Source organism: Cotesia glomerata, linkage group LG1, assembly GCF_020080835.1.
Source record: "Cotesia glomerata isolate CgM1 linkage group LG1, MPM_Cglom_v2.3, whole genome shotgun sequence".
Taxonomy (NCBI): domain Eukaryota; kingdom Metazoa; phylum Arthropoda; class Insecta; order Hymenoptera; family Braconidae; genus Cotesia; species Cotesia glomerata.
The window spans coordinates 10,115,484-10,141,980 of NC_058158.1; the positions used below are offsets into that span (position 1 = coordinate 10,115,484).

The 26,497-nt window shown below is 28.5% G+C and overlaps 7 protein-coding genes, 1 long non-coding RNA gene and 1 pseudogene across 12 annotated transcripts in view; 8 read left to right on the forward strand and 1 right to left on the reverse strand.

Annotated features, from left to right (window-relative positions):
- LOC123273579 overlaps nucleotides 1-16,650 on the reverse strand; it is a 42,043-nt gene extending 25,393 nt beyond the window's left edge. Inside the window, exon 1 of one of the 2 annotated variants that reach the window (XR_006511329.1) lies at nucleotides 16,582-16,650. This is a non-coding gene — a long non-coding RNA (uncharacterized LOC123273579). Of the gene's footprint in view, nucleotides 1-2,609; nucleotides 3,001-16,581 lie in introns of those variants that run through there. The other variant, XR_006511328.1, reaches the window with a different exon arrangement.
- Nucleotides 1-26,423, forward strand: LOC123273454 (putative odorant receptor 92a). Of its 4 annotated transcripts, XM_044740869.1 has the most exons (6): nucleotides 1-403; nucleotides 487-1,086; nucleotides 1,626-1,733; nucleotides 1,797-1,943; nucleotides 2,396-2,419; nucleotides 25,993-26,423. In XM_044740869.1, exons 1-6 carry the CDS (start codon nucleotides 158-160, stop codon nucleotides 26,026-26,028), a joined length of 1,161 nt encoding a protein of 386 aa, XP_044596804.1. In that variant the 5' UTR covers nucleotides 1-157; the 3' UTR covers nucleotides 26,029-26,423. The 4 variants fall into 4 exon arrangements, with proteins under 4 accessions (XP_044596804.1, XP_044596795.1, XP_044596812.1 ...); XM_044740860.1 differs by lacking the exons at nucleotides 1-403; nucleotides 487-1,086; nucleotides 1,626-1,733; nucleotides 1,797-1,943; nucleotides 2,396-2,419 and adding exons at nucleotides 23,695-24,310; nucleotides 24,384-24,983; nucleotides 25,580-25,687; nucleotides 25,758-25,904 and having other exon boundaries at nucleotides 25,969-26,423; XM_044740877.1 differs by lacking the exons at nucleotides 1-403; nucleotides 487-1,086; nucleotides 1,626-1,733; ... (1 more) ...; nucleotides 2,396-2,419; nucleotides 25,993-26,423 and adding exons at nucleotides 23,695-24,310; nucleotides 24,384-24,983; nucleotides 25,580-25,687; nucleotides 25,774-25,840.
- Nucleotides 4,479-5,316, forward strand: LOC123273570. Its single transcript, XM_044741013.1, has 3 exons — nucleotides 4,479-4,917; nucleotides 5,039-5,146; nucleotides 5,229-5,316. The coding sequence occupies exons 1-3, from the start codon at nucleotides 4,486-4,488 to the stop codon at nucleotides 5,229-5,231; spliced, it is 543 nt and encodes a 180-aa protein (XP_044596948.1). The 5' UTR covers nucleotides 4,479-4,485; the 3' UTR covers nucleotides 5,232-5,316.
- Nucleotides 5,746-7,749, forward strand: LOC123273545. Its single transcript, XM_044740972.1, has 5 exons — nucleotides 5,746-6,392; nucleotides 6,462-7,061; nucleotides 7,183-7,290; nucleotides 7,371-7,517; nucleotides 7,596-7,749. Exons 1-5 carry the CDS (start codon nucleotides 6,147-6,149, stop codon nucleotides 7,653-7,655), a joined length of 1,161 nt encoding a protein of 386 aa, XP_044596907.1. The 5' UTR covers nucleotides 5,746-6,146; the 3' UTR covers nucleotides 7,656-7,749.
- On the forward strand, nucleotides 8,057-10,039 carry LOC123273539. Its single transcript, XM_044740958.1, has 5 exons — nucleotides 8,057-8,649; nucleotides 8,718-9,317; nucleotides 9,513-9,620; nucleotides 9,689-9,835; nucleotides 9,901-10,039. Exons 1-5 carry the CDS (start codon nucleotides 8,404-8,406, stop codon nucleotides 9,958-9,960), a joined length of 1,161 nt encoding a protein of 386 aa, XP_044596893.1. The 5' UTR covers nucleotides 8,057-8,403; the 3' UTR covers nucleotides 9,961-10,039.
- LOC123273435 lies at nucleotides 10,273-12,525 on the forward strand (annotated as a pseudogene).
- Nucleotides 12,985-15,615, forward strand: LOC123273476 (putative odorant receptor 92a). Its single transcript, XM_044740898.1, has 5 exons — nucleotides 12,985-13,254; nucleotides 13,961-14,563; nucleotides 14,660-14,767; nucleotides 14,846-14,992; nucleotides 15,072-15,615. The coding sequence occupies exons 1-5, from the start codon at nucleotides 13,006-13,008 to the stop codon at nucleotides 15,126-15,128; spliced, it is 1,164 nt and encodes a 387-aa protein (XP_044596833.1). The 5' UTR covers nucleotides 12,985-13,005; the 3' UTR covers nucleotides 15,129-15,615.
- On the forward strand, nucleotides 16,878-19,662 carry LOC123273446 (odorant receptor 13a-like). Its single transcript, XM_044740848.1, has 5 exons — nucleotides 16,878-17,144; nucleotides 18,118-18,720; nucleotides 18,783-18,890; nucleotides 19,344-19,490; nucleotides 19,553-19,662. The coding sequence occupies exons 1-5, from the start codon at nucleotides 16,896-16,898 to the stop codon at nucleotides 19,610-19,612; spliced, it is 1,167 nt and encodes a 388-aa protein (XP_044596783.1). The 5' UTR covers nucleotides 16,878-16,895; the 3' UTR covers nucleotides 19,613-19,662.
- Nucleotides 20,702-23,663, forward strand: LOC123273500 (odorant receptor 13a-like). The gene is made up of 6 exons (XM_044740906.1): nucleotides 20,702-21,056; nucleotides 21,991-22,509; nucleotides 22,568-22,645; nucleotides 22,724-22,831; nucleotides 22,906-23,052; nucleotides 23,321-23,663. Exons 1-6 carry the CDS (start codon nucleotides 20,808-20,810, stop codon nucleotides 23,378-23,380), a joined length of 1,161 nt encoding a protein of 386 aa, XP_044596841.1. The 5' UTR covers nucleotides 20,702-20,807; the 3' UTR covers nucleotides 23,381-23,663.
- Nucleotides 26,424-26,497: the final 74 nt, after the last annotated feature.

Below are 26,497 nucleotides of genomic sequence, written 5' to 3' on the forward strand. Positions count from 1 at the left end.
AAACGGGCTATTAAGTTAGCAACCGCTCGTTTTATTTTTCACATACACTGGCTTCGCTTTAAAAACGATTAGTTTTCTTCGTATTTTTAAAATGATACTTTAAATTGGTCTTTAGACTAAACATTGTCGATTATTACTTTTCTTACCCATCAAAAATATGATCGCTGAAAAGTTAGAATACGTACAATTTCAAAATATTATCGTACGACTCCTCTCAATCGTCGGATTGTGGACAAAACAAAATTCAAATTTACTATCTCGATTGCGAATTCATATTTACCTTACATTTCTTGTCGTTCCAACTTTTGGAACGATCAACTATTTGGTTGCCAATATTTCAAACATAAATTTAGCCATCAATAGTTTGTGTTCACTTCTGGCTTTCTCTACAGTAATAATAAAAGTGTGTCATCAAAAAATAAATTAATTGCAATTTTTTTTATTAATTACTTGTTCAAATATTTAAAAAAATTTTTTTGTTACAAGGGAATGTCTTTTATCATAAATCGCAAAGACGTAGATGAGCTACATACAATTTTGGATCCTTATTTTGACGAATTGTTGAAATCTCCCGAAATGTCAAAGCAAGTTTTGAATAAAATCTCAACTTTTAGACGTTTGCCAAAATTAATCACAGCCATGCTGATGACCGGCAGCATTTCTTATGCGATTGGACCGATAGTTTCTATAGTACACCAAATTCGTCATAAATTGTATCCTATAGATTTCAATTTCATTTATCTCACTTTGTATCCGTGGGAAATTCCGAGAAATTCTTTAATCCACTTTTTACACTTTATCAACGAGTATTTATCGACTAGTACCATTGTTCTCATCTCACCCGCAGTGGACAGCTTGTACACATATTACATGTTTCAAACGATAGGAATTTTACGGGAAATGTCCTATCGTATTTCCATGTTTGACGAAAAAAATTGTGATTTTGAAATACGCGAGTGCGTTAATAAGTATGAAATACTAGTACGATGTATGAAAAAAATTCAAAAAATATATGGAGCGATTATTTTATGGACCATGAATACCAATGCGATCGTACTTTGTATTGTAATGTATCAACTGTCTCACGTAAGTTACCTACACTGATAAAAGGATTTGTTTATAATTAAAAATATTTGTTAATATTTTACAAAATATTTAATATTTAACAAATTTAACAAATCATTTATTAGAGGCCACTTTTTAGTCCTTAACAAATATTTCTTAGTATTTAAAGAGATGTATTATTATTTAAAAAATTAAAATCAGATTTATTAAGTACAAAAAAATCATTTTAAATACTAAAAAATATTTGTTTAATACTAAAAAGTGGTCTCTAATAAACGATTTGTTAACTATTAACAAATATTTTTTAATACAAATAAATCCTTCTATCAGTGTATTCTGTAATTGTACGGTACCGCGACAAAATATTCCCCGACACAATGTCCTCGGTGTTAGTCTACTTTCGGATAAACACACACTAAATCTATGATAAAAGGGCATAACACGGTCACAAGCTTATGTGTTGTGATATTTTGTCTGAAGGAGATTTAGTCGGGGATATTTTGTCGTGGAATTGTAATTGTACATCATGCAGAATATTTCCAAATTGTCTAAATTTTCAGGCTAAGTCGATTCCTTTTTTTGCATTGAGCCTTTGCGTAGCGTATGTTTGTTTAAAATTAACCCAAGTCTTCATTTATGCTTGGAGCGGATCTCTCCTCACAACTGAGGTAATTTTTGTTCAAAAAAACAAATTACTAAGTCGCGAAATTAATGTTACTGCTATTTTTTAGAGTGAAAGATTTCGAGAGACTATTTACGCATCCCGGTGGCTTGGAAATACTCGATTGAAGGCTTCAATAATAATAATGCTCTGTCAGAGGCCCCTCATTTTGACTGTCTATAATTTGTTGTATGTTACAATAGACATGTTCATGAAAGTAAGTCACAAAAATACACTGAAAAAAAATTAACGATTCAAAACCAAAAATTCTTGAATCAAGTAAAATTTACTTAAACTAAGTAAAAATTTCTTAGTTTAAGAATTTTTTTACTCAAATCAAGAAGATGAAGTTCTTCAAAATTATATACTTGATTCAAGAACATTTTTTTTCTGTCTAGTATTTATGATATCACTTGTAAAAAATAAACTAATTCTTTTGCAAAGAATTCTTATAGTCATAAAAAATTTTAACTCACATCAAATCACAATACAAAAGTTTTTAGTAATTAAGTTGACAGGAACGAAACTTTTTATGCAGTGAGTTTTAAATTCTTGTGATCAATAGCGTGTGCTCTAACCATCAATTTAATTACTTATAGCAAGTTATATCAAAATATTTTTGAAAATTAATTTGGATCTATTTTTAACAACTTGAATTTTTTAAAACAGGTTGTTAACACGACAATATCATATTATTTATTACTAAAAACGTTTGAACAAGGAGCTTGACAGAATCACATTGTTATTATTTCTCGCAACCGTAAATAATTAGTTTTAGGATATTATTACTGTCAAGCAAAAATAAAAACTGATTCATAGAAAATTATTTTGATTTTTTTTATAAACCACAAAATTATTACTCATGAAAAAAAATATCACTTACTTTGTAGATTCTCATCCATGTTTTACGAAATATTAAACAACAAATTTTGGGAACGTGGAAAATAGCAATAAGATGTTAAATTTTTGAAAAATGCAACGTTTTATTCACTTTGTTTCCAACTTTTTCAGGCATATTTTAACATAGGTTAACATCCTCAAAATATGCCTGAAGAAGTTAGAAATAAAAACGAAACGTTGCATTTTTTAAAAATTTAACATATTGCTACTGTCCACGTTCTCAAGATTTTTAGTTTAATATTATCACTTACTTTTAGCATAGAACACATAATTGATTTTTTATTTAATATTGGCTACGCTTAAAAATCGGAGGAACTTTAAAAAGTACGATCTGTTCAGCTAGAAAGTTGTATCAAGACTGACCTCCCCACTACAAAAAACAGAATGAAAAATCAATGTAAAGACGATTGTCGCAGTCAATATAAAAACTATTATTCCCATTAAGGGGTCATACGCAGTTGCAAAGCTAAAAAAACAACATTTTTTTATGAATTTTTTCTAGACACAGTTTTTAATTATCAATTACAAGTGATGGTTATTTAAATTTAGCCTACTTTCAAGAATACAATAGCGCGTCAATCATGTAAAAATATAAATGTGCACCGCTCCTGTAGAAGATGTTCTGAACGACCTCTAAAAAAAAGGCGCTTGGCGGTGATCTCCATTTCGGTGGTTTGGATTATCTGAAATCAAAAAATATGGTGAATTCTTTTACAGGATAGATTAATGCAGGTATTGGACGAAGGAATAAGATTCAAAAAAATTATTACTATTTTTTTTTTAACAATTTGGAAAATTGTTTTTCAACAAAAACGAAAAATTTTTTACAAATAGGCGCCATTTTGTCAAAAATCAAAATTTTTCTTATTCCTTCGTCCAATACCTACATTAATCTATCCTGTAAAAGAATTCACCATATTTTTTGATTTCAGATAATCCAAACCACCGAAATGGAGATCACCGCTAAGCGCCTTTTTTTTTAGAGGTCGTTCAGAACATCTTCTACAGGAGCGGTGCACATTTATATTTTTACATGATTGACGCGCTATTGTATTCTTGAAAGTAGGCTCTATTTAAATAACCATCACTTGTAATTGATAATTAAAAACTGTGTCTAGAAAAAATTCATAAAAAAATGTTGTTTTTTTAGCTTTGCAACTGCGTAAAACCCCTTAACAGTTACATTCGTTGCACCGATTAATGTTAAATGGACGATTAAGTTAGCCGTCTCTTGTTTCTGTAAAACTGGCTACAGAAGTCCCTATCTTCAACGACAATTAGTTTCCTCGGTACCTTTACAGTTATACTTCAAATTGGTCTGTAAGCTATACATTCTTGATTACCAACTTTCTTATCATATTCAAAAATATGATCGCTGAAAAGTTGGAATATGTAAAATTTCAAAATATTATCAAGCGAATGCTCTTCATCGTCGGTTTGTGGTCAGAAAAGGATTCGAGTTTGTTGTTTCGATCGATACTTCACATTTACCTATTTCTTTTTATCTTCCCAACTTTCGGGACGATCTATTTTTTTTTTTTTTCCAATATTACAAATATAAATTTAGCAACTAGAACATTGAGCACTATGCTGGGTTTCTCCACAGTAATAATAAAAGTGTGTTTTTAAAACATTATTTTTTTTTTTTTCAATTACATAAACAAGAAATTTTGATTTTTTTTTGTTACAAGGGATTGTGTTTTGTAATATATCGCCGCGAAGTCGACGAGCTGCACACGATTTTGAAGCCATATTTTGAAGAATTGTTGAAAACTCCCGAAATGACACTGCAGGTTTTGAAGAAAATCTCAACTTTCAGACGCCTGCCGACAATAATCATGACAATAGTCACCACCGGCATGGTTTCTTATGCGATTGTTCCAATAATTTCGATCATACATCAGTATCGTCAAAAAACTTATCTGATCAATTACAATCTCATTTATCATGCTGTGTTTCCGTGGGAGGTTCCGAAAAATTCGGTGTTCCACTTAATCCACTTTTTTGACCAATATTCACTGACTATCGCCGTCGTTCTAATCACATCTGCGGTGGACAGTTTGTATACGTATTACATGTTTCAAATGATCGGTATTTTGCGAGAAATATCCTATCGTATTTCGATGTTCGATGAGAAAAATTGTGAGTTTGAAATACGCGAATGCATTAATAAATATGAAATTCTGGTACAGTGTACGAAAAAAATACAAAAAATATGTGGAGTGATTATTTTATGGACCATGAATACCAATGCAGTCATACTCTGCACTGTTATTTACCAACTTTCAAATGTAAGTAAACAATAAGTATCGATTGATTTAAGATTAATAAAAAAAAAGTTCAGAACAATTTCTATTTACCGAAAATTCTTTTCAGTTTTTCGTTTATATTCTAAAATATATACTTTTATAGGCCAAATCAATACCGTTTTTTACGATGCTCCTCTGCGTGGCGTATACTGGCTTGAAATTAACTCAAGTTTTTATATACGCCTGGTCTGGAACTCTTCTTACAATCGAGGTAATTTTTTTGTCATCCACAAATAAAAAATTGCAGATAGTATTATTTTGAGAAAATAATATTATTACTAATTTATATAAAGTGAAAAATTTCGAGAAGCCATTTACACATCACGATGGATCGGTAATACACGATTAAAGTCTTCAATAATAATAATGCTTTCCCAAAAGCCCCTCATTTTAACTGCGTGTAATTTGTTGTATGTCACAATAGACATGTTCGTAAAAGTGAGTATACTGTTGATAATTGAATGTAATTTAATTATGAAAAAAAAAAATGATAAATTGGGTTTTTTTTTTACTAAAGGTTGCAAACACGACTATATCTTATTATTTATTATTGAAAACATTCGAATAAGAAGATTAAACACAGTCACATGGTTATTTTCACTCATAACCAAAAATTATTAGTTAAAAATAGTCATAGCTGCTAAGTAGAAAAAAATAAAATTATTTCACTAAGAATAAAAATAAAAAAAATTGGTTTTTTTTAATTTTCCAACAGAAAATTATTTTTTTTTTAAATATCAAAATCATTTCAGTGAAATGTCAAGACATTTTGTGAGTATGATAAATAAAAATCACTTACAAGTAATGTACAAAAATTCATCAATCACTAAGAAATATTTTGTGGAGTCAGTATGATTAACAGAGAGACGAACTCGAAAAATTTTTCCACAGCCCACACTACTTATCGAAACTCAGCAATTTTGTATGGAAGCGATCTGCTTCGGTCAAAAGTTGCGTCAAGACTGGCGTCTCTCTACAATAAGAAAAAGATCAATATAAAAACAATTATTGCAACTATGCTACAATCGACATTCGTATTTTTCAAAGCTTTCAATATTAAACGCCAGTTATTAAGGTTGCAACGTCTATTTTTTTCTTGGATATACGCTTAACGACAACGTAGTTTTCTCCGTATCTTCCAAACGTTGTTTTTAATTAGTCTCTGAACTATACATTCTTGATTACCATACTTTCCTTCCACGCTCGAAAAAATGATCGCAGAAAGGTTGGAATATGTCAAATTTCAAACTGTCATCAAACGACTGCTCTTCATTGTCGGTTTGTGGACAAAAGATGACTCGAGTTTATTTTTCCGATCACTGATTCATATTTATGTGTCTCTCTTTATTGTTCCAACAATCGGCGTGATTAATTTTTTCATTACCAATATAACGAACATTAATCTCGCTACCAGAAGTTTGAGTACACTTCTGGGCTTCTCGACAGTAATAATAAAAGTGTGTTGAAAAAATTATTTCTTTTAAATTACATCCATCAATATTGTTGAATTTATTTTCTGTTACAAGGGAATGTGTATTATAATAAATCGCCGCGAAGTCGACGAGCTGCATACAATTTTGGAGCCATATTTTAACGAATTGTTGAAAACTCCTGAAATGTCAACGCAGGTTTTGAACAAAATCTCTACTTTCAGACGACTGCCGACAATAATTATGACAATAGTCATCACCGGCTGTATTTCTTATGCGATTGTTCCGATAATTTCGATCATACAACAGTATCGTCAAAAAACTTATCCGATCACTTACAATCTCATTTATCAAACTGTGTATCCGTGGGAGGTTCCGAAAAATTCAGTGATCCACTTTATCCACTTTATCGACGAATATTTACTGACTGTTGCCATTGTTCTAATCACATCTGCGGTGGACAGTTTGTACACGTATTACATGTTCCAAATGATCGGTATTTTGCGAGAAATATCGTATCGTATTTCAATGTTCGATGAGAAAAATTGTGAGTTTGAAATACGCGAATGCGTTAATAAATATGAAATTCTGGTACGATGTACGAAAAAAATACAAAAAGTGTATGGAGTGATCATTTTATGGACCATGAATGTCAATGCGATCGTACTTTGCACTGTTATTTACCAACTTTCAAATGTAAGTAATCAATAAGTATCGATTGATTTAAGATTAATAAAAAAAAAGTTCAGAACCATTTCTATTTACTGAAAATTCTTTTAAGTTTCTTGTTTATATTTTAAAATATATACTTTTATAGGCCAAATCAATACCGTTTTTTACGATGCTCCTCTGCGTGGCGTATACTGGCTTGAAATTAACTCAAGTTTTTATATACGCCTGGTCTGGAACTCTTCTTACAATCGAGGTAATTTTTTTGTTATCCAAAAATAAAAAATTGCAGATAGTATTATTTTGACAAAATAATTTTTTTGCTAATTTATATAGAGTGAAAAATTTCGAGAAGCCATTTACGCATCACGGTGGCTCGGTAATACCCGATTAAAGTCTTCAATAATAATAATGCTTTCCCAAAAGCCCCTCATTTTAACTGCGTGTAATTTGTTGTATGTCACAATAGACATGTTCGTAAAAGTGAGTATACTGTTGATAATTGAATCTAATTTAATTATGAAAAAAAAAAAATGATAAATTGGGTTTTTTTTACTAAAGGTTGGAAACACGACTATATCTTATTATTTATTATTGAAAACATTCGAGCAAGGAGATTAAATATAGTCACATCGTTATTTTCACTCATAACCAAAAACTAGTTATAAATATTCATAACTGCTGAGTAAAAAAAATAAAATTTTTTCATTGAGAACAAAAATAAAAAAATTTGGATTTTTTGAATTTTCCACCAGAAAATTATTTTTTTTTAAGTATCAAAATCATTTCGAGACATTTTGTGAGTATGATAAATAAAAATCACTTACAGGTAATGAAGAAAAATTCATCAATCACTAAGAAATATTTTGTGGTGTAAGTATGATTAACAGTAGAAAAATTCTCGATTTAAGGAATTTTTTTTTGATTTAAGAAAATTTTACTTGATTCAAGAATTTTTCGTCTTGATTCAAGACAATTACCCTCTTCAAAATTATATTCTTGGTTTAAGAATTTTTCTCTTGAATCAAGTTCATTTTTTTTTCAGTGCACTACTTATCAAGACCCTCAGTAACTTTGTATAAAAGCGATCTGCTTCGGTCAAAAGTTGCGTAAAGACTGGCGTCTCGCTACAATGTATGAAATAAGGATCAATATAAAAACAATTATTGCAACTATGTTGCAATTGACAATCGTATTTTCCAAAGCTTTCAATATTAAACGCCGGTTATTAAGGTTGCAACGTCTATTTTTTTCTTGTATATACGCTTAACGACAACGTAGTTTTCTCCATATCTTTCAAATGTTGGTTTTAATTGGTCTCTGAACTATACATTCTTGATTACCATACTTTCCTTCCACGATCGAAAAAATGATCGCAGAAAGGTTGGAATATGTCAAATTTCAAACTGTCATCAAACGACTGCTCTTCATTGTCGGTTTGTGGACAAAAAATGACTCGAGTTTATTATTCCGATCATTGTTTCACATATATCTATCTTTCTTTATTGTTCCAACAATCGGCGTGATTAATTTTTTTCTTACCAATATAACAAATATTAATCTCGCTACCAAAAGTTTGAGTACACTTTTGGGCTTCTCGACAGTAATAATAAAAGTGTGTTCAAAAATTATTTCTTTTAAATTACATCCATCAATATTGTTGAATTTATTTTCTGTTACAAGGGAATATGTTTTATTATAAATCGCAACGACGTCGACGAACTGCACGCGATTTTGGATCCGTATTTCGACGAATTGTTAAAAACGCCAGAACTTTCCAAGATAGTTTTGAAAAAAATCTCAACTTTTAGGCACTTGCCGACATTTATCACCACTTTTATAACCGTCGTCTGTATTTCTTACGCAATTGTACCAATAATTTCTATTCTGGCTCAAATTCGTCACAAAATTTGGCCAATAAATTACAACCTAGTTTATCTTACTGTGTACCCTTGGGAAATTCCAAAACACAGTTTCATGTACAGTATTCATTTTATTGACGAGTATCTACTGACAATCGCTATCGTTCTTATTACTTCCAGCGTCGACAGTTTGTATACTTATTATATATTTCAAATAATAGGCATGTTAAAAGAAATATCGTATCAAATTTCTACATTTGATGAAAAAAGTAGTGAATTTATTATACGCCAATGCGTTAATAAGTATGAAGTATTAGTACATTGTACGGAAAAAATAGAAAAAGTTTACGGGGTTATTATTTTATGGACCATGAATGTCAATGCCATTGTCCTTTGCGCGGTTATTTTCCAACTTTCTCACGTAAGTTATTTCAATTTTTAAATAAATTAAAATTTCTAAAAATAAAACAAAAAATTTAATATTATTAATAAATTATTTTTTCAATTATAACAATTTATTTAAAAGCAAAATATGACTTTTCAAAATTTATAAATTTTTCTTATTTTTTTAATCAAAATTTACAAATAAAAAAAATTTTAATAAATAATTGTATAGGCTAAATCAATTCCCTTTGTTTCAATGGTTCTTTTCGTGGCGCACGCTGGCTTGAAATTAACCCAAGTATTTATATTCGCTTGGGGCGGATCACTCCTCACTACCGAGGTAAAAATAATTCCTTCAATCAATTAAAAGCACATATTTATAAGTTGTTAAATTATTCTTAAAACTAGAGTGAAAAATTTCGAGACACTATTTACGCATCACGATGGCTTGGAAACAACCGATTAAAGTCTTCAATAATAATAATGCTCTCCCAAAAACCCCTCATCTTAACTGCATGCGGCTTGCTAAATGTCACGATAGACATGTTTGTTAAAGTAAGTATACAAATATGACTTGATTTTCAAAATTAAATAATAAATTTTTGGTTTTTTTATTACAGGTCGGAAACACGACGATATCATATTATTTATTGTTAAAAACATTTGAACAGGGAGCTTAAAAATCACATTGTTATTTTCACTCACAATCATATAAGATTAGTTATGAATAATTATAACTGTTGAGTAAAAAAATTTTTGAGTAAAAATTTGAGTTCAAATTTTTTTTAAGAACAAAAATAAAATTTGGAATTTTTTAATTTTCCAAGACACTGAAAAAAAAAAAAATTTTGTTCGAGAGGAAAATTCTTGAACCAAGAAAATAATTTTTAATTGTCTTGAATCAAGACGAAAAATTTTTGAATCAATTAAATTTTCTTAAACCAAGAAAAATTTATTAGTTCAAGAATTTTTCTACTCATATCAAAATCATTTCGGTAAAATATCGAGACATTTTGTGAGTATGATAAATAAAAATCACTTACAGGTAATGTACAAAAATTCATCAATCACTAAGAAATATTTTGTATTGTAAGTATGATTAACAGAGAGACTTTGAACTGTCAATGTATGAAAAAAGGATCAATATAAAAACAATTATTGCAACTATGTTGCAATCGAAAATCGTATTTGTCAAAGCCGTCAATATTAAATGATCGATTATTAAGCTTCCGAGCACTCCTTAGCTTTTTTTCTACGCTTTGCAACAATACAGTTTTTCTTTCTCTGGAAAATGTTATTTTAAATTGCTCCCTGAGATATACACTTTCATGAAAAACATGATCGCTGAAAAGTTGGAGTATGTAAAGTTTCAAAACGTCATCAAACGACTACGCCGCATTGTCGGGTTGTTAAAAAAAGAAGAGTCGGGTTTATTATCTCGATCGCTGATTCATATTTATCTACTATTCTTTATCATTCCAGTTTTCGGTACGATAAATTTTCTTTTTGCCAATATTACGAATATAATTATCGCGACCAGAGCTTTGAGTCTGCTGTTGGGCTTCTCCACAACAATGATAAAAGTGTGTTAATGACTGATAAGAAAATCTTAATAAATCCTAACGTATTTATTTTTGTTAAAAGGGAATAACTTTTATCCTAAACCGCAAAGGCATTGATGAGCTCTCTGAAACTCTGGAACAATATTTTGACGAATTATTGAAAACTCCCGAAATGTCCAAGTAAATTTTGAGTAAAGTATCAATTTTTAGGCGATTTCCGTCATTTCTTTCGACTTTCACAGTTTTGCTCTGCCTATTAGTCGCACTCGGGCCAATTCTGTCAATTTTAACTCAAGTTCGTCATAAAGTTTCGCCTATCAATTATCATCTTGCTTATCCGGCAGTCTTTCCCTGGGATATCAAAAAAAATGTTCTTCTATTCAGTTTGCATTTAATTGACGAGTATTTTCTTACATTAATCATCGCGATTATCACATCAACAGTGGATAGTTTGTACACCTATTATATGTTCCAAATGATTGGTATTTTGCGAGCAATAACCCATCGAATTTCCATGTTTGACGAAAACAATTGTGAGCTTGAAATACGCGAATGCGTTAATAAGTATAACATATTGGTAGATTGTATAAATAAATTTGAGAAAATCTACGGGGTTATTATTCTATGGACCATGAACGTCAACGCTATTGTTCTTTGTGGGCTCATTTATCAGCTTTCTCATGTAAGTCATTAATTTTAAATCCAATTAAATATTTTTTTAGTCAATCAACTTCAATAAAAAAATTAAGAGTTAATTTTTTTAATACAAATTAAGAATTAATTTTTTTAATAAAAATTAAGAATTAATTTTTTTAATAAACATTAAGAATTAATTTTTTTAATAAACATTAAGGATTAATTTTTTTAATAAAAATTAAGAATTAATTTTTTTAATGAAAATTAATTCTTAATTTATTTAATGAAAATTAAGAATTAATTTTTTTAACAAAAATTAATTCTTAATTTTTTTTTAATAAAAATTAAGAATTTACTTTTTTAATAAAAATTAAGAATTTACTTTTTTAATAAAAATTAAGAATTAATTTTTTTAATAAAAATTAAGAATTAATTTTTTTAATAAAAATTAAGAATTAATTTTTTTTTAATAAAAATTTGAATTTTATTCTAAACAACTAATTTTAAAGGCTAAATCAATTCCCTTTGCTTCAATGGTTTATGCCGGCGCGCATGCTGCCTTGAAATTAAGCCAAGTTTTTATATTCGCCTGGAGTGGGTCGCTTCTCACCACCGAGGTAAAAATAATTTTATTAATCAGCTAAAAATACATATTTGTGATGCTTAACTAATTTTTATAGAGTGAAAATCTACGAGACGCCGTTTATGCTTCACGATGGCTCCATAATACCCGATTGAAGTCTTCAATAATAATAATGCTTTCCCAAAAGTCTCTCACTTTGACAGCTTGTAATTTTTTATCCGTCACAATAGACATGTTCGTAAAAGTAAGTCCCTTTTTTAAATTTTATTTCAAATTTTCTTAAATAAAATGATAAGTATGTCTTTTTTTACTACAGGTTGGAAACACGACCATATCCTATTATTTATTATTAAAAACATTTGAACAAGGCGCTTAAAAATCACATTGTTATTCTCACAATCGTAAATTAGTTACAGATAACTATAACTGTTGAGTAAATCAAAATAAATATACATTGATCATAAAAAAAAAGATTTTACTCATTATAACTAAGACACAAAAATTACCTTTCAATTTTCTGGTGTGTTTAAGTGCAAAACAATTTTTCTTCAAAAATTTTTTTTTTTGTTGTTGAACATCAAAAACTATTCAGTTAGTAAAATTTCGAGACATAGAATAACGCAAAACTTTTGACAAGTTGATCAATTAAAAGTATATACATACGTCAGTAACAGAATATAAAGCCTTCCTTGCAAAGATAAGCAGAGGTTGAGAGCTAAACTCAGACTGACTCTCCACCTTGCACAATCTTTTTTTGATCAATAAGAAAACTATTACCAGTGACTATTATTGTAATTATCATCAATCATCTTTGCCGCTTGATATCGAGTAGAAAATTAAGTTTTATTGATGCAATTGGCGGAATATTCTCCGTATTTTATATTATTTTTTATTTTTAAAAGTCATTTTAACTTGGCCTTTCATTTTGTTAATTTACGCCTGAGATGATGGTCAAAGATAAATTAGAGTATGATAAATTTAAAAATTTTATCAGACGTTTACTCTCTTTAGTAGGAGCTTGGTCGACAGAAGAGTCAAATTTATTTGCACGGTCACTTTTATATTTGCACTTGGCTGGGTATGTCATCCCAGTAATCGGAGTTTTTAATTTTGTTGGCGTAAATATACTCAATATCAAAGTTGTTGCCAAGGGATTGAGCATACTCATGGGCTTTTCGACAAATATTCTCAAAGTGTGATATAAGTCAATTAATATTCTAATTATTTTCATTTTCTGTAGTATAATTAATATTTTTTTATGGAAATTAAGTTAGCCGACATTTAAAAATTTTTTTATTAAAAAAATAAGAAAAAAAATTTCATTTGTAAAAAATTTAAAAAACTTTAAGTGCAATTTAAAAAAAAACTTTTTTTTGGTCTAATTGAATAAATGGAAAAAAATAAAAAATTAGAAACATCGGCTAACTTTAGTATTATTATTTTTTTGCAATATTGCGTAATTAGTGCACTGGTAGAAGGATTTCTTAAAATTTAAGAAGATTTCTTTGTATTTAAGAAATCATTTCTTAAACATCATTTCTTAGTATTAAAAAAATATTTCTTTGTATTTAAGAAATATTTCTTAAATACAAAGAAATATATATATTTTTTAAATACTAAAAAATATTTCTTAAATACAAAGAAATATTTTTTAAATACTAAGAAATGATGTTTAAGAAATGATTTCTTAAATACAAAGAAATCTTCTTAAATATTAAGAAATCCTTCTATCAGTGTGACATTGAAAATAATTTTTTATAATATTTCTGGTGCAAAAAAATTTTCTTATAATTAAAAAATTTTCAAAAATTACGCGAAATTGCATTAATAAACTTTTATTTATACTAATTTGTAATCTAAAATTACTAAAAAAATTATACTAATTGTTTTAATTACCAGGCTGCCTGTATACTAATAAACCAAAAAGACGTGATCGAATTACATAAATTCCTCGACTCGTACTTTGATACAATGGTAAAGAAACCAGAACTATCAAAAATAGTTTTAAAAGGAATAGGAACTTTCCGACGTCTAACGATAATTGGAACGGTGCTGACCACAATCGTCTGTTTTTGCTACGCAGCCTACCCGGTTCTTTCTGTTATTAATCAATGGCACCAGCATACAAAGCCCATTCAGTACAATCACGTTTTCCCGCTAATATACCCCTGGAATTATATGACTAATAGTTTTATATACTACCTACACATTTTCAACGAAAATTTAATGAGTTTTAGTCTCATTGTGATTACCTCCGGAATTGACGGATTGTTTCTTTATTATATTTTTCATCTGATCGGAATGGTGCGTGAAATATCATTTCTGATATCTTCGCTCGATAAAAATGATAACAGTGAAGCTGTTATTAAGCAATGTATTTTTAAATACGAATTATTGCTGAAATGCCGGGAGAAAATTCAGAATATTTTCGGTTTGATTGTACTGTGGAATATGAAAACTAATTCTCTTACATTGTGTATAAGCATTTTTCAACTGTCCAATGTAAGAATCATTATTAATTATCTATTTAAAAATTTTATTATTTTAATTTTATTAAAAAAATTAATGTAAATAATGTTTTATTTATTTATCTAATAGGCTAAGTCGATACCGTTGATATTAGTCATATTATGTGTAGCTCTAACGAGTCTAAAATTAATCCAAGCATTTGTTTTGGGATGGACAGGCTCATGTCTTACTACTGAGGTAGTTAAATAAAAAGTAAAAAAAAAAATTTATTTATGATTTGTGTTGAAAAATTTTGAAAATTTATATTTTTTACAGAGTGAAAAACTCCGAGAAGCAATTTATGCAGCTGATTGGTTAGGCAATAAACAAATGATGAATTCGATACTAATAATGCTCACTCAAAAGCCTTTAGTTATAATAGCTTGCAAGTACGCTACTGTTTCAATAGAAATGTTTTCGGCTGTAAGTATTTATAAACTGAATTTTAATTTAATTATCCAATAATTTGACAGATAAACTAATTATTTTATGACTTTTATAGGTCATAAATACAACAATATCGTACTATTTATTACTAAAAACTTTTGACATCGACTAATAACTAAATTTATATTGCCGAAAGCTCGGTGACAACTTTAATTTGTTATTTAATTAAATTAACCTGGAAAAGTTATCCCATCACTCGAAAAATCGATTGATTGCGAGATTGTATCTACTAAAAAAAAAATAAAAAATAAACACAATGATTTCGATTGAAAAAAGACTGACTCCGAAGAAATTGCCCCGTGTAAAAATGATATGATATCATTATGAAGCTCATAATGAATATCATAATGAATCTCATATTTTGGCACTAATATGAGATTCATATAAGAGCCATATCAATACTTTGGAAACCCGTAATAAGTAAAATACCTGTGAAAACGAATCTTTATTAAGTAGATTAGTAAAATTTTCATTTTTTCTGTTTATCAAAGGAAATGTATAACAATTGAGAAAAACAGTATTTTTATCATGCACTATACTATTGAACTACTTAAATTTCCTCCTTGACTTTCTTAACTTGGAAGAATATTTAGAAAAACATTGACTATCTTGTTTTAAAAAAAATTTTTAACTGAAAAAATTTTTTCGTCTTAAGATAATTATTTTTTATTTTGAAAACAATTTATATCGTCCTAAAAATTTTTTTAATTTAATTATTTTGCATTATTTCTTGTATGTAATTATGACTTAATAACTTTATATCACGATTTAAAAAGGCTAACAATATCATTATGACCATCATTAAATTTTCAATTCAATTCAATATCATTATGATTTCATAATGAAATTATGTTAATATCATCATGGAGATACTATCCTAACGAATTTCCAACAGTAAAAAAAATTTTTTTTGTTGAATTATGAATAAAAGGCAACAATATCATAATGAATTTGAAAAATTTCAGCCTGATTCCATCATGAGTTTACGCAGATACTATTATGACTTCAGTATGAAATTATGCGTTTGTCACTATGGATTGGTCACGAATTCCCATGTGACCGATCCGTGTAGATCAAATTTTATAATAAAACATAATCAAATTACTAGAAATTTTCTTTCTCCAACAATAAAAATAAAAATTTTATAATCTAGTTAAAAAAAAATTCGTTTTCATAAGTATTTCACTTATTACTGGTTTCAAATGTATTGATATGGCTTTTATATGAATCTCATATTAGTGTCAAAATATGAGATTCATTATGATATTCATTATGAGCGTCATAATAATATCATATCATTTTTACACGGGTGAAAGGAAAACTTTTAAAAATATGTAATAAAAAATAAAACTTTGGAATAACTTTAAAATTAATTCTTGAACATTTTATTCCTCAAAGATTTTAATTTTGTATGCAAAAGTCTAAGTAACAAACTAAAGGCAATAAAAACACAAAATTTTATTTAAAAAAACAACTTTGTCTTCTTTTAAACACTAAAAAAAAATCAGCCCGTAAAATAGATTATTAACTTAGTTAAACTTTAACAATTAAAAGTATGTACATACATTTGGAATTGCGGCCCCTGCTACTTATACTGAACGATCTTGACAAGTCGAAAGCAAAACTGAGACTGACCCCACCAATGCCAATGACTTTTTTGATCAATATAAAAACAATTACCATAATTATCATCAGTCTTTTGTGCTTCGTATTGACGTATTAAACATCAAATTAACTCTTATAGATGCTAATTGATTCTATACATCTTGTACTCCCGAGTAAGTATCATTTAAATGATAGATAGAATGGCAATTTCTTTATAACAATTCAATCTTGCCTATTAATAGTTATTTTATGACTTTCTGTCTCGTCTTTGAAAATGATTGAAATCAAGGAGGTAGAATACAAAAAATTTAGAAGTTTTTTAAAATATTTGATAAGTTTAGCGGGTATTTGGACAACAGAACACTCGAATGCATTTGTACGGTTATTATTGTACATCCATGTGTCTTGTTTTATAATACCAGCAATCGGAGTTTTGAACTTTATCAACACCAATATAACGAATGTGATATTGGTAACAAAGGGCTTGAGTGTGCTGATGGGCATGGCGACCAATATGATGAAAGTGTGATGTATTTTATTTTAACAATGTTTTTTTTTAATAATTACTATAAAATTCAGGAAGTAAAAATTAAATAAATTACATATTTTTACTTTTTTGTTAGATTTTCGTGGATTAAATTACAGAAGACTGAATTTAATTGACGGGAAGTATTTTAGGCCTCTAATTAATTCAATCTTGTCATTTCTTTGAAGTTTGAAACCTTAAAGAAATTTTTTTAATTTAATTATTTCATTTGTGAGTATCACAAAGCGTTAAATCTAATCTTTAGAATAATTATAATAAGTTAAAAATATTTATTAATTTTTATTGCAAAAAAAATTTAAGAATTAAAAAAATTAAAATTAAGTATAATTTTTGAATTTTTTATGTCTTATTTTATAAATTAAAAATTTTTTTCAATAAAAGCAGTGAATTTTCTAATTTTAAAATGTAAATCAAACATGATATAATGTAAATATTTCGATTTTTACATCCTGAAATTTATCATAACTGAAAAAGAAAATGAAACCTGATACACGGAAAGAACAAGATGACACTGGATATCATTCCGGATTATACTCAGTGATATCTGTGGTGAAAAAAAATTTCAGATAGTAACTAAAAAAATCCAGATTATACTGTGTGATATATGGATTATACTCATTGTAATCTGGATTATACTACACACAAAAAACAAATTTCTTGCGCCAAGAAAATTTTAAGGAAAACGAAAATTATTTTGGAGCAAGAAAAAATTTTCTTGACTCAAGAAAATTTTCTAGGCTCGAGAAACTTTGACTTCATTCAAGAAATTTTCAACCTTCCTTAATATTTTCTTGAGCCAAGAAAATTTACACTCCAGTCAAGAATTTTTTTTGCAGTGTAGCTACTATCTGAAATTTTTTTTCACTCAGTATAATTTGGGATGATATCCAGTGTCATCTTGTTCTTTCCGTGTACAATCAATATTAATTAATATCTTTTATTCTACTAGGGGATTTGCATGATTGTCAATCGCAAAGACATAAATCGTTTCCATGCAATTGTCGATTTACACTTCAACAATTTGATGGAAAAGCCCCAATTATCGAGCGTTGTTTTAAAGGGAGTTACAAACTTCCGAAGAGCAACGATTTTCTTAACAACATTAGCGACTACTATCTGCACTTTCTACGCGATCGTTCCCATAATTTCAATAATTAAGCAGTGGAAGCATCACATGCACCCTATCAAGTATAAACCGATTTTACCCACAGTATACCCGTGGAATAACACGCCCAATACTTTTCCTTATCACCTCTGTTTCCTTATCGAAAACCTGACTAACCTGAGTATGATCGTTCTCACCTCGAGTGTCGACAGTCTATTTACTTACTATGTCTTTCATTTGATCGGCATGAGTCGCGAAATTCTGCATCTCGTAACTTCGCTGAAAAAGAATGACGACACCGAAGCGGCTATCAATCAATGTGTGTCAAAGTACGCGCTGCTGCTAGAATGCCGAGACTTGCTGCAAAAAGTTTACGGCTTTGTAATTTTGTGGTCGATGAACACAAATGCCATCACGCTTTGCGCAGTAATTTTCCAGCTTACAAATGTAAAGACCGCATCAGATCATTTTTTTGGAAGAAAAAAAAATTGATTGATTTTTTTTTACAGGCCAAAACAGTTTCTATAACAGTTATGGTCATGTGTGCTGCACACGCGACTTTAAAATTGTCTCAAGTGTTTATTTATGGCTGGACCGGGTCTCGCTTAATGACAGAGGTAATAATAATAATAATTACAATTAATACTCTTCAAGATTTATCAATAAGCTTGCATTGATATTAAACTAAATCCGTAAAAAAAAATGTTTAAATTGTTCATACATAATTTTTAAATTAGTTAGTGTTGAAAACTTCCAACAGGTGGCGCATGATCGCTAAAGTGTCTCGTTAGCAGAAAGTTAAATTAAAGATATAAAGTTCTAAAACAAAAAATATTTCTCCGCCTCTTTTGAACTACTTGTTATTTTATTTTTTCTTAAATATGAACTAAGAAAGTAAAATTTGTCATATATATTTAGATATTTAACAATTATATGACAAATTGGTACAAAAAAAAAATAGTTAACACTTAATTAATGTGTTCTTTGTTCAGTTTTTTATGTACAAAAATAACTTACTGATGAATATGACCTTGTAATTTAATATTGCAAATTTTAATCAATTTCATCAGAGCGAGAAATTGCGCGAAGCAATATACGCTGCAAATTGGTTTGGAAATAAACGACTGATGACTTCAATAATAATTATACTCTCTCAGAAACCGCTGATTATAAAAGCCTGCAAGTTTTCAACCGTATCTATTGATATGTTCTCGGCGGTGAGTATTTTTAAACTCTAATTCAACTAAGTAATACTCGGATTAATTTGTTAATTTTACAGGTCATCAACACTACGATATCTTACTACTTGCTACTGAAAACTTTTGAAAGTGACTCTTAAAAATTTTATTATTTTTCAAATTTGCTGAATGTATATTTAATAATTTAGTTCAATATATTGACTTGATAGTTTCTTTTTTTTTTTTAATAATTTTATGGTATATTAAATAAAATTGATAAGAGCAATTTTTACAGAAAAGCGTTTTAAATTTTTAGTATTGAAATTTATCGATAATCACTTGATCTGTCTTTGCTATTGTTCTTATCGTATGAATTATCGATCAATGCGCGCATCATATTCGACCCGTCAGTTAAAATCTCATTCTTCCAACAATGTATTCAAAGAACTATTCACCATACGCTGTTTAATCACACCTACAATGTTTTCAATGAAAATTTAATGAATTTTAGTCCCATTGTTGTCATATCAAGCATTGATGCCTTATTTACGTATTATATTTTCCATTTGATCGACGTGTTTCATAAAATATCGCCTTTATAAAATATCGCTCATCAAATGCCATTATTTTGTCAATAAAAATAATTCAAACAATACATTTTTCCATTTTGAAAAAAAGTGCAGAAATATCCTTTAAAAAATTACACAGAAAAAATTTTGCGTCATTGCGTCAAAAAACTTAATGCTAACAATTTTTGTGCTAAATATTTAATACTTTTATGTATAAATTTAACATTTATTCTGTTAAATCAACACAAAAAAGTGTTAAATATTTAACACAAAATTTTTTGACGCAATGACACAAAATTTTTTACTGTGTATACTTTTAAATAAATTACTTACTGGAAGTAATAAATCGATTAATTTGGAGTATTTAACTGTTCAATTTTCTTCATGAATTTTATCACTTTGAATTAATTTGAACAAAAAACAAAGTATTGATCATTTCAAGCAGCAACGAGCTGAAAGTACACGTATATGAAATAAAAATAAATTGATAATGAGAGGATCTGTTCAGGTAAAGAGTTAAGCTTGCACTGAGTTCCCCACTGCTGTTTATAATTTTCGAATCAATATTATGGCTATTACGCTTATTACACTGATTATAATCAGCAACCACCATCAATTTGTACTTAAGCTACTGAGTAGGTAATTAACTTTTATAATAAGAATTGATTCTCACTTATCCGCTTTCTTTATACTTTTTATCATGTCAACGACCGTTCAATTTAAAACATCAACGTCAGTTCAAATTAGTCTATGAACCTCTTCTGTCATCGAGTTTGAGCTCGCTAAAATGATTGTCAAGAACCGCAAAATGTACATCAGGTTTCAAACTTTGATCAGGCGCTTGCAGTTAATTATCAGTTTTTGGTCATCGAAGGATTCGAGTATTTTATTTTTGTCATTACCGTTCTTGCATCTAGGTGGTTTTGTACTACCGTTAATCGGTGTAGTTAATTTTTTCAGAACTTACATTTCAAACATCAATCTTGCTACGAAAGGTTTGAGTGTTTTGGTTGGATATTCTACAGTTATTATGAAAGTGAAGTATTATTATTTTATATTTTATAAAAATTAATAGTTTTTGGACAAAAAACTTGTTAATTTTTGATCATTTTAAATTTTAACTTTGAAAAAAAAATTTTTTTTCGTTTTTAAATTCATTTTTTGAAACAAATATAGTTTTATAATGAATTCATCAAGAATTTATAGAAAATAAAATTCATGAAAGTGACTCACCATTTTCTTTAAGGACGTTCCGAGAAAAAACCGTTTTCTTAAAATTTTTTTGAAATTTTAAGTACTTATACTCATGATTATCCTCTATGAGCAGAAATTTTTTAAAATAGTCCTTGCGGCACTAAATTTTCAAATGTTAGCATTTAAAATTTATATATTTTACATACACAGAAAAAAAAATTTACTTGAATCAAGTAAATAATTTTGAAGAACTTCATCTTCTTGATTTGAGTAGAAAAATTTTTAAACTGAGAAATTTTTTTTGGTTTAAGCAAATTTTACTTGATTCAAGAATTTTTCACTTGATTCAAGTTAATTTTTTTTTCTGTGTACAAACCCTATGCTGACCGACATTCAAGCGAACGTTTTATTAAATATCAATCTTACTTTTCTAAGGATTGTTTTAAAAAACTGAGAATCATTAATTAAAGATACAAGTATTTTTTATCAAAAATAACATAAACAAGCGGTATTCTTTTTTTTATAAAAAATTTTTTAAGTTAGTGACTTCAATATTTTACGTGAGTGCATGAGAAAGAAACCAATAGCCATGACCTATTGCTGTCTTTTTTTTGTCTAGGAACGTCCTTAACATTTTTATAGAAAAGTTAAATTATTTTCATAATAAATTAATTCCAAAATTATATTTATTTCAAAATATGAATTTAAGGATCAAATTTATGAAAAAAAAAATTTTTTAAACGAAAGTATACTTAAATTTTTTAATATTTTGTCAGATGATAACATTTATAATAAAGCGCAAAGAAATAAACAAGCTACACTCGCTCCTCGAGCCGTATGTCGAAAAATTGGTAGAAAAATCTGGAATGTCGCATGATGTTTTAAGAGAAGTGAGTATGTTTCGAGGATTATGTGCAACTTTAACCGGGTGCGTAACAACATCATCCACTCTGTATGCGGTGATACCTCTAGTAACAGTGTTCAACCAATGGAGACACAACAAACCGATAAAAATGAACCACCTCTACCCCGTGATCTATCCCTGGGAAAAAGCCCCTACTGGCGCTGTGTTCTATTGCCAAATTATCAATGAATATTTCACAACGTTCAGTATCATCACAGTAACCTCCAGCGTAGACTCTTTGTTCGTTTACTACGCATTTCAAATGGTCTGTATGATTCGTGACATTGCACATAACATTTCGTCTCTAACTGAGGAAAACTGTCAAGAAATTGTCGGTAAATGTGTACGTCAATATGCAGTGTTGCTAGAGTGCAGAAGCGAAATGGACAAGGTGAACAATTTTTCAATCATATTTAATTTTTTTTTAAACTAAAAAAATAATTTTAAAGGTTTTTGGACCGATAATTCTCTGGTCGATGGGAACTAATGCTGTCGTACTTTGCGGACTAATTTTTCAGCTGTCTCACGTGAGAAGAAATTCAAAAATAAATTTTAAATTACAGAATTGAAAAAAAATCAATTTTAATATTTTAAATAATTTTCAGGCTAAAACAATACCAGTTTTGACAATGTTTTTGTGTGCAGCATACGTTGCCTTCAAAGTGACACAAATTTTCATGTTTGCATGGGCTGCATCAAAATTTACTACGGAGGTAAATTTTATCAACTCAAACTTGTTATACTTTTCCAATTTAATTAATTCAAAATTTTAATACTCATTTCAAAGAGTGACGATCTGTCAGACACTATCTACGCTGCTGATTGGTTTGGGGGTAAGGACAGAATGAAGGCGATAACAATAATGCTGGCCCAGAAACCTTTGGTTTTTACAGCTTGCAGCTTTTCAACGATATCAATTGAAATGTTTTCAGCAGTCTGTATTCGTCAGCCACACTGATAGAAGGATTTCTTAGTATTTAAAAAGATTTCTTTGTATTCAAGAAGTCATTTCTTAAACATCATTTCTCAGTATTTAAAAAATATTTCTTAGTATTTAAGAAATATTTCAGAAATGATGTTCAAAAAATGATTTTTTAAATACAAAGAAATCTTAAATGCTAAGAAATCCTTCTATCAATGCATGATTAGTTTTATTCCTGATCTGATAATTAATTGATAATTATTTTTTTGTTTTCCTTCAGGTTATGAACACAACGATATCATACTTTCTTCTACTGAAAAATTTCGACCCTGATGCTTAAGCGCACACAATTAACCAAAATTGAAACTGAAAAATTATTTTGAATATCGTTATTGGTTATGTAGAACTCAAAAATAAAAATCATCTTAGATGCGTAGTGTATTTATACTAATTTTTGGAATGAAAACTTAAATTACGTATCACAGCACCCATACGTGGAATAATTATCACTGTTTTATTGTATTTACAAGAATTAATTCAAAACTTTCTGGAAAATTGTAACCTTTCGAGTGAATATTTAATTAATTTGCATTAAAGACAAATAAAACTTTTGAGAACTTAAATTTACTAACAAAAAATGAAAAATAAATTTACCGAATTCAAAACCACTGAATGAAAATTACTTCATCCAGTTGAAATCCATACTTGGGATATACTTGTGACTTATGACAAATGAAAATGACATGATAATGATACGATCTGCTCAAGTGAAGAGTCAAGCTGAAACTAACATCCCCACCACCGAGCATAATTATCGAATCAATATAATTTCTATTATTCCAACTATTACGCCAATCATCTGATTATGTTAAAGATAAATCATTAGATCATTAAATCATTAGATTCTATAATACAAATTGATTCCCAGTATACTTAATGCTTGAAATTTTCTCATGTATAATCCAAGAATTACCAGCTCGAATTAGTCTGCTCTTAATCTTCTACTTGATAGATTGCAACGATGATTGCAGAGAAACGAATAGAATACATGAAGTTTCGAATCATGGTAAAACGTTTTCTCTGCATCATCGGATTTTGGTCGTCGGAAAATTCAAATATATTCTTCAAAAATTTGTTATTTTTACATCTCTCATTTTTTATAATTCCCATTATTGGTGTGATTAATTTTTTCAAAACTCACATTTCGAATATACACCTTGCTACAAAAGGTTTGAGTGTTCTCGTCGGGTTTTCTACAATTATCGTCAAAGTATAGTATCAAATTTTTTTTATTTTCAAAAATATATATTATAAATAATTCTTTCTGTTTTAATTACGGCAAGGTAGTATGTTTCGTCATCAACCGAAAAGACATTAACGATTTGTACGAAATTCTCGATCCCTATGTCGATGAATTATTGAACAAATCTGGAATTTCGGACATAATTTTAAAAGGAATATCAAATTTTCGTCGCCTATGCAAAGTTGCCGCTGGATTTGTGACGGTGTCTTGTTCTTCTTATGCAATCGCACCGATTCTTTCAATAATTAGCCAGTGGAGACTCGAAAAACGACCTATTAGATACAATCTAATTTATCCGACTGCTTACCCTTGGGAGCATCCTGCGAGTGGTTTCTTGTACAATTGTCATTTTTTGAACGAATACTTAACGACATTTAGTATCATCACTGTAACAGCTAGCATAGATAGTGTTTTTGTGTACTACGTTTTTCAAATAATCGGAATGATACGTGAGATTTCGCACCACATGTCACGTTTCGATCAGGGCAATGCAGATGCTGTTATTCGTCAATGTGTTCAACAGTATGAAGTGTTACTGGAGTGTCGGAGGAAAGTCGAAAAGATTTTTGGGCCTATAATACTTTGGTCAATGGGTACCAATGCAATCATACTATGTGCTGTAATTTTTCAACTATCTCATGTAAGAAATCTCTATTTTAGAATATCTATTTATTGTTTTTCAATCATAAATTTAGAACTTATGATTAATACAAATGATGTGCATTAAATCATATCATACCACATCATTTTAGTTGATTTGAATGTAAATTTTTGTATAATATCGATTGGAGCAGTTTTAGATGATAGTCACGCAAAATTTGTGATAAAATGAAACTAATAATTTCAATTTAACCCGTGCAAAAAAAAAATTGAGTTTCATCAGTCATTTTAATTTTTTTACAATATTGTATAAAATTTTTTTTTTTTGCAAATATATTTTCTTTGCAATAATTATAATGGTAAATATTATCAATTTAATGATAAAAATAATTTATTTTTTTTTATTTTGAATGTTTTTAAAGAAATTTAAAACATTTTTAAAATTCATTGTAAAATCATTTTTATTTCAAAATTTGAATGAAATTCTTAAATCTTTAAATTCAAATTTTGAAACAAATCCTTTTGTTTTGAATTAAATTTTGAATCAAATCTTTGAATTAAATCCTTAAATTCAAATTTTGAAACAAATTTTTTAATACCAATCATGGATTAAAAACTAATTATGAATTTTTACAGGCAAAAACCATACCTTTTACAGTAATAGTGATTTGTGCAGCATACGCTGGCTTAAAACTGACTCAAATTTTCATTTTTGCATGGGCAGGCTCGCAACTCACAATGGAGGTGAATAAAACAAATTTTTAAACAATAACAGCTCTAAAATTTTCAGTTCATATTATATTTATTGCAATAGAGTGAAAATTTAATAGACACTATTTACGCAGCCAATTGGCTTGGGAATAAACGTACGATGACTTCGATATTAATGATGCTCACCCAAAAACCGCTGGTATTAACTGCCTGCAGCTTATCAACAGTATCAATAGATATGTTTGTGTCAGTGAGTATTAAATAATCACTTTCAATTTGAACTAATTAGTGATAATTGATTTATCTGTCTACAGGTAATCAACACAACTATTTCATACTATTTATTGCTAAAAACCTTTGAAGCCGAAACGTAGTTCATTATCAAATATTTAATATGATGAACGATAGTAATTCCATTGTTAAAGTTATTATTGTCTACCGTATTGAATCGACATTTATTAATTGTAATTTTAATATAATTTAGGAATATAAACTCACCAGTAAACAGTTTCTCCAGAAATTAGTCTTTTAAAATGCGTATAATTGATCCAACACTGAAACAAAAAAAATTAAAAATTTTTACAAGACACAAAAAATTCAATTTTGAAAACATTGTTCTTATATTTTGAACTTTGTATTTTACGATTAAGTTTTATAGCAAGACTTATTCCCAATGACTGCTGGATTAAGACTGACGCTAAGAGATCCATTATAAAATTTCCGATCGATCGAAAAACTATCACTGTAATTGTCAGTAGAATAAAACTTTTTAAAATTTATTATTATAATAGCGAGAACTTTAAATTTACATGTGATCGGTAAATTAATTTTTTTACCATATTA

Coding starts and splice junctions, on each gene's coding strand:
- LOC123273570 (XM_044741013.1), top strand. CDS start 4,486: ATGGTTTCTTATGCGATTGTTCCAATAATTTCGATCATACATCAGTAT. Junction 4,918..5,038: donor TTATTTACCAACTTTCAAAT/GTAAGTAAACAA, acceptor ATACTTTTATAG/GCCAAATCAATACCGTTTTT.
- LOC123273545 (XM_044740972.1), top strand. CDS start 6,147: ATGATCGCAGAAAGGTTGGAATATGTCAAATTTCAAACTGTCATCAAA. Junction 7,062..7,182: donor TTATTTACCAACTTTCAAAT/GTAAGTAATCAA, acceptor ATACTTTTATAG/GCCAAATCAATACCGTTTTT. Junction 7,518..7,595: donor CAATAGACATGTTCGTAAAA/GTGAGTATACTG, acceptor TTTTTACTAAAG/GTTGGAAACACGACTATATC.
- LOC123273539 (XM_044740958.1), top strand. CDS start 8,404: ATGATCGCAGAAAGGTTGGAATATGTCAAATTTCAAACTGTCATCAAA. Junction 8,650..8,717: donor TCTCGACAGTAATAATAAAA/GTGTGTTCAAAA, acceptor TTCTGTTACAAG/GGAATATGTTTTATTATAAA. Junction 9,318..9,512: donor TTATTTTCCAACTTTCTCAC/GTAAGTTATTTC, acceptor ATAATTGTATAG/GCTAAATCAATTCCCTTTGT.
- LOC123273476 (XM_044740898.1), top strand. CDS start 13,006: ATGATGGTCAAAGATAAATTAGAGTATGATAAATTTAAAAATTTTATC. Junction 13,255..13,960: donor TTTCGACAAATATTCTCAAA/GTGTGATATAAG, acceptor TTTAATTACCAG/GCTGCCTGTATACTAATAAA. Junction 14,564..14,659: donor GCATTTTTCAACTGTCCAAT/GTAAGAATCATT, acceptor TTTATCTAATAG/GCTAAGTCGATACCGTTGAT.
- LOC123273446 (XM_044740848.1), top strand. CDS start 16,896: ATGATTGAAATCAAGGAGGTAGAATACAAAAAATTTAGAAGTTTTTTA. Junction 18,721..18,782: donor TAATTTTCCAGCTTACAAAT/GTAAAGACCGCA, acceptor TTTTTTTTACAG/GCCAAAACAGTTTCTATAAC. Junction 18,891..19,343: donor GGTCTCGCTTAATGACAGAG/GTAATAATAATA, acceptor CAATTTCATCAG/AGCGAGAAATTGCGCGAAGC.
- LOC123273500 (XM_044740906.1), top strand. CDS start 20,808: ATGATTGTCAAGAACCGCAAAATGTACATCAGGTTTCAAACTTTGATC. Junction 22,646..22,723: donor TAATTTTTCAGCTGTCTCAC/GTGAGAAGAAAT, acceptor AATAATTTTCAG/GCTAAAACAATACCAGTTTT. Junction 23,053..23,320: donor CAATTGAAATGTTTTCAGCA/GTCTGTATTCGT, acceptor GTTTTCCTTCAG/GTTATGAACACAACGATATC.
- LOC123273454 (XM_044740860.1), top strand. CDS start 24,062: ATGATTGCAGAGAAACGAATAGAATACATGAAGTTTCGAATCATGGTA. Junction 24,311..24,383: donor TTTCTACAATTATCGTCAAA/GTATAGTATCAA, acceptor AATTACGGCAAG/GTAGTATGTTTCGTCATCAA. Junction 25,688..25,757: donor GCTCGCAACTCACAATGGAG/GTGAATAAAACA, acceptor TTATTGCAATAG/AGTGAAAATTTAATAGACAC.